The 12,634-nt window shown below is 47.4% G+C and overlaps 1 protein-coding gene across 11 annotated transcripts in view; it reads right to left on the reverse strand.

Moving 5' to 3' along the window:
* Positions 1 to 12,634, reverse strand: part of HIF3A (hypoxia inducible factor 3 subunit alpha) — a 52,172-nt gene that overhangs the window by 21,527 nt on the left and 18,011 nt on the right. For all 11 annotated transcript variants that reach the window (XM_073016262.1, XM_073016260.1, XM_073016263.1 and 8 more), the window contains 2 exons: positions 4,228 to 4,346; positions 2,824 to 3,014 (listed from right to left, as the gene is read on the reverse strand). In XM_073016262.1, the coding sequence (XP_072872363.1) occupies positions 2,824 to 3,014; positions 4,228 to 4,346 (310 nt within the window). The remainder of the gene's footprint in view (positions 1 to 2,823; positions 3,015 to 4,227; positions 4,347 to 12,634) is intronic.

The following is a 12,634-nucleotide window of genomic DNA, read 5'->3' on the forward strand; positions in this document are numbered from 1 at the left end:
TTTTTTGAGAGGGAGTCTTACTCTGTCACCCAGGTTGGAGTGCAATGGTGTGGTCTCGGCTCACTGCAACCTCCGCCTCCCGGATTCAAGTGATTCTCCTGCCTTAGCCTCCTAAGTAGCTGGGATTACAGGCGTCTGCCACCACACATGGCTAATTTTTGTGTTTTTAGTAGAGACAGGGTTTCACCATGTCAATCAGGCTGGTTTTGAACTCCTGACCTCAGATGATCTCCCCACCTTGGCCTCCCTAAGTACTGAGATTACAGGTGTGAGCCACTGTACCCAGCCTGAGGCCAAGATTTTCAAACAAATCCTCTGCTGTTAAAGGTCTTGGAGCCTGGAGTTTGGGTGGGAAACAATGGCGAGTTCAGCTGTCTCAGGAGTAAAGGATGAGGTCAAAGGTCACAGTCTGTATTTCTCTGGAGAGAAGATATTTTCTTGGGGTGGAGAGTGGGGATGAAGACAGTCAACACTAGATAATATAGACTCACTGAGGTCAAAGGTCAGACTATCTTCACAACAAATAGTGATAGTAACAGGTATGATCTGTTGAGCACCAGTAGGTGCCAGGCCCCTACTGAGTGCTTCTCATGAATACTCTCATTTAATGCTCAGAATAACCAATGATGTGGTGACATGTTATCATCTTTCTTTTATAGGTGAAGAAATTAAGGCCTCAAGAACTTGCCTGCCCAGCCAGGGTAACGCCGTTGATAAATGGCAGATTTAGGATTGAATCCAGGTCTGTATAAATCAGGACATTAGACATTTTGACTCTTTGAGGTCAAAGTTCAGAGAATTGGATGCTTAGTCACAAGCTGGAGTGGGAGGAGGGTCATCTGTGCCAGTTCCAAACAACCCAGGTTAGGGGCCTGATATGGTTTGGCTGCATTTCCACCCAAATCTCATCTTGAACTGTAGCTCCCGTAATTCCCACACACTGTGGGAAGGACCTGGTCAGCGATAAATGAATTACGGGGGTGGTCTCCCCCATACTGTCCTCATGATAGTGAATAAGTCTCATGAGATCTGATGGTTTCACAAGGGGAAACCCCTTTCACTTGGTTTCATTCTCTCTTGCCTGCTGCCATGTAAGACATACCTTTCACCTTCCACCATGATTGTGAGGCCTCCCCAGTCATGTGGAACTCTGAGTCCATTAAACCTTTTTTTGTTTATAAATTACTCAGTCTTGGGTATGTCTTTAGCAGCAGCATGAAGATGGACTAATACAGGGCCTATGGTGTTATTTTATTTATATATATATACACACAGACACACACACACAGACACACACACATAAATATATAAAAATATATTTACATTCATGTATATTTACATATATGCAAACACATCCACACATGCAAACATATTTACATATATGCAAATATATATAAATACAAATATACTTATATATTTGCATATGTAAATGAATATATTTGCATATATAAATAAGTATATTTACATATATAAATATATGTTTATCTATTTATTTTTAATATAAAATATATATTTATAGATATACATGATTTTGTATACGGTTCCTGGGTCAAACTCCCATGGCCCTTGTCTTTTGTTAGAACAGTCTTTTATTAGAACAGTCTAATAAAACAGTTCGAACAGTCTTTTGTTAGAACATTGGGTGTGTTAGGCCTCATGAAACAACCTCTCCAGCCTTCTTCTGCCCTCCTTTCACCTGCCCCAAGGCAGGTCTCTAATCTTCCCCCGCCTTTCTGATTGTGAGTCATAAAACTGTACCCAGAGAGGGTCCTGCCCGATACCCTGGGGGAAAGAATGCTGACATCATGAAGCTTCCATAAAAACCCAAGAGGACTGGGTTTGAGGGGCTTCCAGATAGCTGACCCACGGAGGTTTCTGGAGGGTGGTGCCCAGGGACGGCATGGAAGCTCTGAGACCCTGTATTCCCCCATATCTCACTTGACGTATCCCTTCATCTGTATCCCGTGTGATATCCTTGACAATGAACCAGTAAACCTAAATAAATGTTATCCTGATTACTGTGAGCTGTTCCAGCGAATTAAACCCAAAGAGCCAGGTGCGGTGGCTCACACCTGTAATCCCAGCACTTTGGGAGGCCAAGGCCGGAAGATCACTTGAGGTCAGGAGTTCGAGACCAGCCTGGCCAACATGGTGAAACCCTGTCCCTACTAAAAATACAAAAAATTAACCTGGTGTGGTGGCAGGCACCTGTAATCTCAGCTACTTGGGAGGCTGAGGCAAGAGAATTGTTTGAACCTTGGAGGTGAAGGTTGCAGTGAGCCGAGATTGCGCCACTGCACTCCAGCCTGGGGGACAGAGTAAAACTCCATCTCAAAAAGAAAAAGAAAAAGAAGAAAGAAATTCTGGAGGCCCAGACTTGTGACTGGTGTCTGAAGAGCAGGGAGCAGTCTCGGGGACTGAGGGCCAACCTGTGAGATCTGACACTATCTCCAGGTAGATGGTGCCGGAATGGAATTGGAGGACACCCAGCTGGTGTTCGCTGCTTGGTGTGTGGGAAAAACTGCCCACATTTGGTCACAGAAGTCTTCTTCTGTGTTGACGATTGTTGCGTTATCAGGAGAGCAGAGGAAAAACATAGCTTGAGAGAGTTTTTCCCTAACAGAGCCAGATTCTGGAATCCTAACAGTTGAAGAATCTGGATCTGCGTCTTAAAGGAACCTCAACCCCATCTCAACCCAACCTCCCCACTACACAGATGGAGAAGCTGAGGCCCAGAGAACAATCAGGTTTAAGCCACAGGCCAAGACCACCTGAGGGACGGAGCCTTGGATGCTGAGGGCTCATGTGGGTGGGATGGCTTACCGAAAGAGGACTTCGGGGACGCCGTGTGGCCAGCGGGGTGCTGGGAGTGGCGGCTACTGAAGCCCCATCCAGGATGGGTCCCAGGAGGCGACGGAGGTCAGGGCTGCAGAAACGGCGTGGGTCAGCAGCCAGGGCAGCCTCGCTCAGGGAAGGGGGGTGCAGGAAGGCGAGGATCCGGGGGCCAGGGGCGTCTGCAGGACACATGAAGACAGGGAGGACACGGGCTGGTGACCAAAGGCCAAGGGCCAGAGCCCTCCATACCACCCGGGAACACAGTTGACATCAGCAAGTCAGGATGGTCACTGTTCTTAGTGTGGGAGTAAGGAAGGGGCCTGGAGGACCCCTGCTGAGCCAGGGGTAAACTTTATTTTTATTTTTGAGATGGAGTCTTGCTCTGTTGCCCAGGCTGGAGTGCAGTGGCATAATCTCAGTTCACTGCAGCCTCCGCCTCCTGGGTTCAAGCGGTTCTGTGCCTCAGTCTCTGGAGTAGCTGGGATTACAGGTGCCTGCCATTCATGCCCAGCTAAGTTTTGTATTTTTTGTAGAGACAGGGTTTCACCATGTTGGCCAGGCTATCTCAGACTCCTGACCTCAAGTGATCCGCCCACCTCGGCCTCCCAAAGTGCTGAGATTGCAGGCATAAACCACTGCACCCAGCCTGGGTGTGAACTTTAGTGGCCAGATCGTGGTGAGGCTCCGAAAACTCCGAGGGGAGGGGATTGGTGGCTCAGAGCAGCATTTGGCCATTCCATTCAGCTCTGGGGAGCTTGTACCTTAGGAGAAAAGACTGGCCCCAAGTCCTCAAGGAGGCTGTAAGGTCCCCAGAGGTTAAGACAAGGCCCAGAGCCAGCTCTGAGCCAGAAAAGGAAAGGATATTATATCAGCAATCCCACCCCACACCCAGGAGCATGGGTGGCCAGCAACAGTTGGGAGAAGTTGAGGTCTTGAAGGACAAACCAGGAGGGAGGCTCATCCACGATGGCAGGAGAGTGAAGGAAGAGGGAGAAAGGAGCCAGACTTAGGAGGATCGAGATTACTGGAAGCCAAAGAGCGGCAAAGCCAGAATAGAGAGGAGGCAGAAGCATGGGGACAATGTGGAGCCACAGCAGGATTCAGAGCAGAGGCCAGCAAGAGACTGAAGCAACCATGCCATAGCCACAGGAGGGGAGGGAGGACAGGAGAGAGAAGAGCATTCTGGGAAACTGCATGTGCAAAGGCCCTGAGGCACGAGGCTGCAGTGTTCTAAGGGGTCTTAGGAGGCTGTGTGGTTTGGAGGCGGAGTGTGCAGGGAAGGGAGTCAAGAGGCAGGTCCCACAGGGCCTGGTGAGCCATGTTAAGGTGCTTGGGCTTTCTCCCAAGGGCCCTGGGGACACAACCCCTCCCAGCCCCAGCCCTGCCCCATACCAAGGCTGTTCCCAGGGTTAGGGGTGTCCTTCTGAGAGGGGGCACCCCGCTGAATGGGTCTGCGAGAGTGTCGCTCCGTTTGCTCCAGGGACAGCACCACTCCGGTCTCTTCCACCCGGCTGGGGTACAAGACAGAAAGGGAGGTGGGAGTCAGGGAGGGTCCTTGGCTCCAGCCCAGGTAGCCTGTTCAGGTGATGTCCTATTACAGAAGGCAATGGCGCCCAGGGGCTTGGAGGGCGTTTCACAGAAAATAATTGCCCACATTTATTTGTCTCCTATAAGGGTTTGATTTTTGTTGACTGCTTTTTATTCTGACAGCGAATTTTTCTTTCTTTTTCTTTTTCTTTTTTTAAGACAAGGTCTCACTCTGTTGCCCAGGCTGGAGTGCAGTGGCACGATCTTGGCTCACTGCAACCTCTGCCTCCCAGGTTCAAGCGATTCTCCCGCCTCAGCCTTCCGAGTAGCTGGGATTGCAGGTGGATGCCCCTATACCTGGCTAATTTTTGTATTTTTAGTAGAGATGGGGTTTCACCATGTTGGCCAGGCTGGTCTTGAACTCCTGACCTCAGGTGATCCACCTGCCTCAGCCTCCCAAAGTGCTAGGATTACAGGCATGAGCTACTGCGCCCAGCCTATTCTGACAACATTTTAAAAAGAAAGTTAAGTTTGTCCCTTCCCAAGCTCCTTCTGTAAAAGGAAAGGCAGAAAAAGGAGCTGGCATTTAGCACAGCCTGGGCAGAGAGGAGGAAGACTGAGGGAAGCGGGTAGGGCGGCACTGAAAGACAGAAGTGGGAAGAGACCTAGGAACAGACAGGGGACGCCCAGGGGCAAAGAGAGGGGTGAGCAAAAGGCTTCAGAATACTTAAATATTCTCTTTATAGATTTTAACTTACAAACATATTCTTAGAAAACTACTGATGAAAAAATATATTTTTAACATAGTCTTCATTACATTACCAAATAGGAAGAATTCATAGGGCTGTAATTTTTATGAATAAGATTTTATTTATGCTGTTTCTATTCACAGATATTTTTCATATTCAAGGGAACAGGTTTATAAATACTTCCTTATGTCCCTGCCACCTCCCTTCACACAGTCTGTGGCTGCAGAGACAATCTAAATGCTCGCTGGGCAAGTTGGTTTTTAGAGAGTTGGGTGGGGCTGAGGATCAGGCCCTCATTTGCATCTCATCTGCATAACCTGCTTCAGGACAGGATGTAGGTGGGCCTGGTTTTCCCACCAGCTCCTTGAGAAGCTATGACCTCTCCCTACCCTCATTAAACCCTCCCTGGGTTGGAAACATCCCAATTTAGGCTGGATCAAAGCCACCCTTATTCCCCTGAAAGACAAGCACACACAATCGAACTTGCACACACACTCGGTACACACAGGCACAAACAGGAGCGCTCGCATACACCTGAGTGCATACAGGGACAGATATGCTCACACGTTCCATACACTTGGGCCTGAATATGTGCACATGTGACACATTCAGTTCACTCATTCATCATTCCACAAACATCTCCTCGTCAAGCACTACTGTGTAGTGGTTCATAGCAAGGACTCTGTAGTCAGTGGCCTGGGTTCAAATCCCAGCTCTGCTACTTACGCAGTGGTGTGATCTTGAATATGAAAATAAAATATATTATTAAAATTAGGCCAGGCACGGTGGCTCATGCCTGTAATCCCAGCACTTCGGGAGGCCGAGGCAGGTGGATCACCTGAGGTCAGAAGTTTAAGATCAGCCTGGCCCACATGGTGAAACCCTATCTCTACTAAAAATACAAAAATTAGCCGGGCATAGTGGCGGGCACCTGTAATCCCAGCTATTCAGGAAGCTGAGGCAGGAGAATCACTGGAACCCCAGAGGTGGAGGTTGCAGTGAGTTGATATCACACCACTGCACTCCAGCCTGGATGATGGAGTGAGACTCCAAATAAATAAATAAATAAAATGAAATTAAAAAAATAAAATTGGCTGGGCACAGTGCTCACACCTGTAATCCCAGCACTTTGGGAGGCCAAGGTGGGAGGATCACGAGGTCAGGAGATCAAGACCATCCTGGCTAACATGGTGAAACCCCATCTCTACAAAAATTACCAAAAAAAAATTAGCTGGGCATGGTGGTGCGCATCTGTAGTCCCAGCTACTCAGGAGGCTGAGGCAGGAGAATGTCGTGAACCTGGGAGGCGGAGCTTGCATGAGCCGAGATCATGCCCCTGCTCTCCAGCCTGGGCGACAGAGCGAGACTCTGCCTCAAAATAAATAAATAAATAAATAAAATTAATTAATTTCACCTGCTTCTGTTGACTTTTCTTTTGAGACAGGATCTCAGTCTGTCACTCAGGCTGGAGCAGTGGTGCAATCTCAGCTCACTGCAGCCTCAATCTCCCAGGCTTAGGTGATCCTCCTGCCTCAGCTTCCTGAGTAGCTGGGACTACAGGCACATGCCACCATGATGGGCTAATTTTTAAATTATTTGTAGAGATGGGGGTCTCCCTATATTGCCAAGGCTAGTCTCAAACTCCTGGCCTTGGCCTCCCAAAAGTGTTGGGATTACAGGTGTGAGTTATCACACCCAGCATTCTGTTTACCTTTCAAGGTGGCTACTAGAAAATTCAAAATGACATATGTGGCTGGCATCATGCTTTTATTGGACAACATTGGGTTAGATAGTAGTAATACTAGGGAGGGCTGGGCGCAGTGGCTCACGCCCATAATCCCAGCACTTTGGGAGGCTGAGGTGGGTGGATGACTTGAGCTCAGGAGTTTGAGAGCAGCCTGGCCAACATGGTGAAACCCCATCTCTACTAAAAACACAAAAATTTGCCGGGTGTGGTGGCGGGTGCTTGTAATCCTTACTCAGAAGGTTGAGACAGGAGAATCACTTGAACCCGGGAGGCAAAGGTTGCAGTGAGCTGACGTTGTGCCACTGCACTCCAGCCTGGGCAACAGAACGAGACTCCGTCTCAAAGAAAGACAGTGGTAAGTACTACGGAGAAAATAAAGCAGTGATGGGAGTTGGCAGTTTAGAAAAGGGCAATCAAAGAAGGCCTGGCTGAACACACAAGTTAATAGGATAATTACAAATGGTTTTAAGTGCTTTGGTGCAAAAGTACAGGATACCAGGAGAGAAAATGGGGGTGGGGGGCACCTGAGTGCATGTAGGGGCTCAGGAAAGAGGGTCTCCAGAAGTGATGTCTGAGCTGAGACTGGAAGGATGAGCAGGCATGACTCAGGAGAAAAAGGAGGAGGGAAGAGAGGAGAGCATTCTGGGCTGGAGGAACAGCCTGTGCAAAGGCCCTAAGGTTTGGAGAGTGAGTGAGAAGGGGAGGGAGGCAGGAGCTTCACAGGGCCTGGTGAGCCATGCCAATGCCCTTGGGCTTTCTCCTAAGGATGCTGGGGAGCCTCAGAAGGGCTCTGAGAAGGGCAGAGACAGGAGGCATAAGTTGATTTGGAGGCCTGGCATGGTGGTTTCGCATCTGTATTGCAGCGCTTTAGGAGGCTGAGGTGGGAGGATCACTTGAGCCCAGAAGTTTGAGACCAGCCTGAATAACATAGTGGGACCCCATCCCTATTAAAAAAAAAAATTATAGGCTGGGTGCCAGGCTCACACCTGTAATCCTAGCACTTTGGGAAGCTGAGGCGGGTGGGTCACTTGAACTCAGGAGCTTAAGACCAGCCTGGGCAACATGATGAAACTCCATCTCTACAAAAAATACAAAAAAAATTAGTCGGGCATGGTAGTGCATGCCTATAGTCCCACCTACTTGGGAGGCTCAGTCATGCACTCCAGCCTGCATGACAAAGCAAAACTTTATCTCAAAAAAATTTATATACATATATATATGTTGATTTGTATTTCAGAACATTCCTCCGATCTAGAAAAACCCCTAAGGCTTTAGAAACTGATGCATGTCCTATAGGATAACCTTCAAAGAAAAGCTATAATTATTTTTTCTTTTCTTTCTTTTTTTTTTTTTGAGATGGAGTCTCGCTCTGTTGCCCAGACTGGGGTGTGGTGGTCTCATCTCCGCTCATTGCAACCTCCACCTCCTGGGTTCAAGTGATTCTCCTGCCTCGGCCTCCCAAGTGGCTCAGATTACAGGCATGCGCCACCACGCCCGGGTAATTTTTGTATTTTTAGTAGAGATGGGGTTTCCCCATGTTGGTCAGGCTGGTCTTGAACTCCCGACCTCAAGTGATCTGCCTACCTTGGCCTCCCAAAGTGCTGGGATTATAGGTGTGAGCTACTCACTGCACCCGACCGAAAAGCTGTAATTTTAACTCTGCCTCACAATGTTGTCATGGATACCTCTGCATTCCTAAATGGTGAAAAGCTTCTATGACACATGATGGAGAAAAAAAGCCCCATCGTGATTTTCCCACGACACATCTATTAGAATGACTAAAAGTAACACCAAACCCAAACACCCAGACAATATGAAATGCTGGCACAGATGTGGAGCAACTGGAACCCTCATACATTGCTGATGGGAATGCAAAATGATACAGTCACTTTGGAAAACAGTTTGGCTGTTTCTTTTTTTTCTTTTTTTGGAAATGGAGTCTCCCTTTGTTGCCCAGGCTGGAGTACAGTGGCGTGATCTCGGCTCACTGCAACCTCCACCTCCCAGGTTCAAGTGATTCTCCTGCCTCAGCCTCCTGAGTAGTTGGCACTACAGGCATGCACCACCACACCCAGCTAATTTTTGTATTTTTAGTAGAGATGGGGTTTCACCATGTTGACCAGGCTGGTCCTGAACTCCTGATCTCAGGTGATCCACCCACCTTGGCCTCCCAAAGTGCTGGGATTACAGGCACGAGCCATTACACTCTTCCCTGACTGTTTCTTTCTTTCTTTTATTTTTTGAGACAAAATCTCACTCTGTCACCCAGGCTAGAGTGCAGTGGTCTGATCTCAGCTTACTGCAACTTCCGCCTCCTGGGTTAAAGTGATTCTCGTGTCTTGGCCTCCCAAGCAACTAGGGTTACAAGCATATGCCACCACACCTGGCTAATTTTTGTATTTTTAATGGAGACGGTGTTTTGCCATGTTGGCCAGGCTGGTCTCAAACTCATGGCCTCAACTGATCCACCCTCCTCAGCCTCCCAAAGTGCTGGGATTACAGGAGTGAGCCACTGCAGCCAGCCATGGCAGTTTCTTACATTAAATATACACTTACTGTATAACCCATCCATTCCAATCCTAGCTGTTTACCCAAGAGAAATGAAAACATGTGATCTCATAAAATCTTGTATGGGAATGTTTACAGTAGCTGGTTTTTTGTAATCACCCAAACTTGGAAACAGCCCAACATCTTCCAACTGGTGAAAGGATAAAAAAAAAACTGTGCTCCATTCATGCCATGGAATACTATTCACTATTTACAAAGGAGCTACTGATATAAACCACAACATGGGCCAGGTGCGGTGGCTCACGCCTGTAATCCCAGCACTTTGGGAGGCTGAGGCGAGTGGATCACCTGAGGTCAGCAGTTCGAGACCAGCCTGGCCAACCTGGTGAAACTCCTTCTCTATTAAAAATATAAAAGTTAGCTGGGCGTGTTGGTGCACACCTGTAATCCCAGCTACTCGGGAGGCTGAGGCAGGAGAATCACTCGAACCTAGGAGGCAGAGGCCGCAGTGAGCCAAGATTGCACCAATGCACTCCTGGGCAACAGAATGAGACTCTGTCTCAAAAAAACAAAACAAAACAAGAAAGAAGAACCACAACAGGGAGGAATTTTAAATATATCATGCTAAGTATGAGCCAGGCTCAAACGGCTACATCCTGTAGGATTCCTTGTATGTGACCCTCTGGAAAAAGCAAAACTCTAGGTTCTGAGGACAGTGGTTGTCAGGGACATGGGAGTGTGGGAGGGGTTTACTACAAGAGAATATTTCTGTGTAAAAAATCATGGTAATGGCCGGATGTGGTGGCTCACGCCTGTAATCCCAGCACTTTGGGAGGCTGAGGCAGGTGGATCACCTGAGGTCGGGAGTTCAAGACCAGCCTGGCCAACATGGTGAAACCCCGACTCTACTAAAAATACAAAAATTAGCTGGGCTTGATGGCGGGCACCTATAATCTCAGCTACTCAGGAGGCTGAAGCAGGAGAATTGCTTGAACCCAGGAGGTGGAGGTTGAAGTGAGCCGAGATCATGCCAGTGCACTCCAGCCTGAGTGACAAGGGCAAAACTCTGTCTCAAAAAAAGAAAAAAAAAAAAATCGTGGTAATTGTGTAACGGCTATTACAATCACACTAATTGGTCAACAGCTGGACTGTGATAGTGGTTACACAACTGCATGCATGTGTCAAAATTCACAGAACTGTGTACCATAAAGAGAATTTAATGCATGAAAACCATATATCTTTTTGTGTTTTTTTGTTTGTTTGTTTGTTTGTTTTCAGGTTTTTTTTTTTTTTTTTTTTTTTTTTTTTTTTTTTTTTTTGAGATTGGGTCTTAACCACTTTGCCCAGGCTGGTCTTCACCTCTGAGGCTCTAGCAATCCTCCTTCCTTGGCTTCCCAAAGGGCTGGGATTACAGGTGTGAGTCACTGCACCCAGCCATGACAGTTTCTTACATTAAATATACTCTTACTGTATAACCCATCCATTCCAATCCTAGCTGTTTACCCAAGAGAAATGAAAACATGTGATCTCATAAAATCTTGTATGGGAATGTTTACAGTAGCTGGTTTTTTGTAATCACCCAAACTTGGAAACAGCCCAACATCTTCCAACTGGTGAAAGGATAAAAAAACTGTGCTCCATTCATGCCATGGAATACTATTCACTATTTACAAAGGAGCTACTGATATAAACCACAACATGGGCCAGGTACGGTGGCTCACACCTGTAATCCCAGCACTTTGGGAGGCTGAGGCGAGTGGATCACCTGAGGTCAGGAGTTCGAGACCAGCCTGACCAACCTGGTGAAACTCCTTCTCTATTAAAAATATAAAAACTAGCTGAGCATGTTGTTGCATGCCTGTAATTCCAGCTACTTGGGAGGCTGAGGCAGGAGAATCGCTTGAACCCGGGAGGCAGAGGCTGAACTGAGCCAAGATTGTGCCAGTGCTCTCCAGCCTGAGTGACAAGAGTAAAACTCTGTCTCAAAAAAAAAAAAAAAAAAAAAAAATCGTGGTAATTGTGTAACCACTATTACAATCACACTAATTGGTCAAAGCTAGATTGTGATAGTGGTTACACAATTGCATGCATGTGTCAAAAATTCACAGAACTGTGTACCATAAAGAGAATTTACCATATGCAAACCATATATATATCTTCTTGTGTGTGTGTGTGGTTTTTTTTTGGTTTGTTTTCAGGTTTTTTGTTTTTTTTTGAGAATGGGTCCTCACCACTTTGCCCAGTCTGGTCTTAACCCCGAGGCTCTAGCAATCCTCCTCCCTTGGCCTCCCAAAGTTCTGGGATTACAGGAGTGAGCCACACATCAAATTTTTTTTTTTTTTTTTTTGAGACGGAGTCTCGCTCTGCCGCCCAGGCTGGAGTGCAATGGCGCGATCTCGGCTCACTGCAAGCTCCGCCTCCCGGGTTCACGCCATTCTCCTGCCTCAGCCTCCCGAGTAGCTGGGACTACAGGCGCCCGCCACTGCGCCCGGCTAATTTTTTCTATTTTTAGTAGAGACGGGGTTTCACCATGGTCTCGATCTCCTGACCTTGTGATTCACCCGCCTCGGCCTCCCAAAGTGCTGGGATTACAGGCGTGAGCCACCGCGCCCGGCCCACACATCAAATTTTAAAAAGCAAAACAGATCCCATGATCCTGCTACATTTCTTATTTTAACTTGAATAGAGAGTCCTTCTGTTTGTTTGTTTGTTTGAGACAGAGTCCAACTCTGTTGCCGAGGTCAGAGTGCACTGACGCAATCTAATCTCGGCTCACTGCAACCTCCACTTCCTGGGTTCAAACAATTCTCGTGCCTCAGCCTCCCGAGTAGTTGGGATTATAGGCATGTGTCACTACACCCAGCTAATTTTTGGTATTACTGGTAGAGACAGCATTTCGTCATGTTGCCCAGGCTGGTCTCGAACTCCTGAGCTCAGGCAATCCGCCCACCTCAGCCTCCCAAAGTGCTAGGATTACAGGCATGAGCCACCATGCCAGGCCAAACAAAGAGCCCTTTCTAATTGGAATTAACGGTTCACTTAAGCAGAGGTTCATGCAATAAATAAATAAATAAATAAAATAATAAAAATTAACAGTACACACCCATACACATACCTGTGTCCATGCAGACACACACACCGGCATTTACATGGTGACACACATTCCTCATATGTGTACATGTGCACACTCCCTCACATACACTTATGCGTCATACACATGCACGGTCATATACACACACACACACATACACCTGTCCGCACGTGCCGA

The sequence above is a fragment of the Chlorocebus sabaeus genome, chromosome 6 (assembly GCF_047675955.1).
Source record: "Chlorocebus sabaeus isolate Y175 chromosome 6, mChlSab1.0.hap1, whole genome shotgun sequence".
Lineage (NCBI taxonomy): Eukaryota > Metazoa > Chordata > Mammalia > Primates > Cercopithecidae > Chlorocebus > Chlorocebus sabaeus.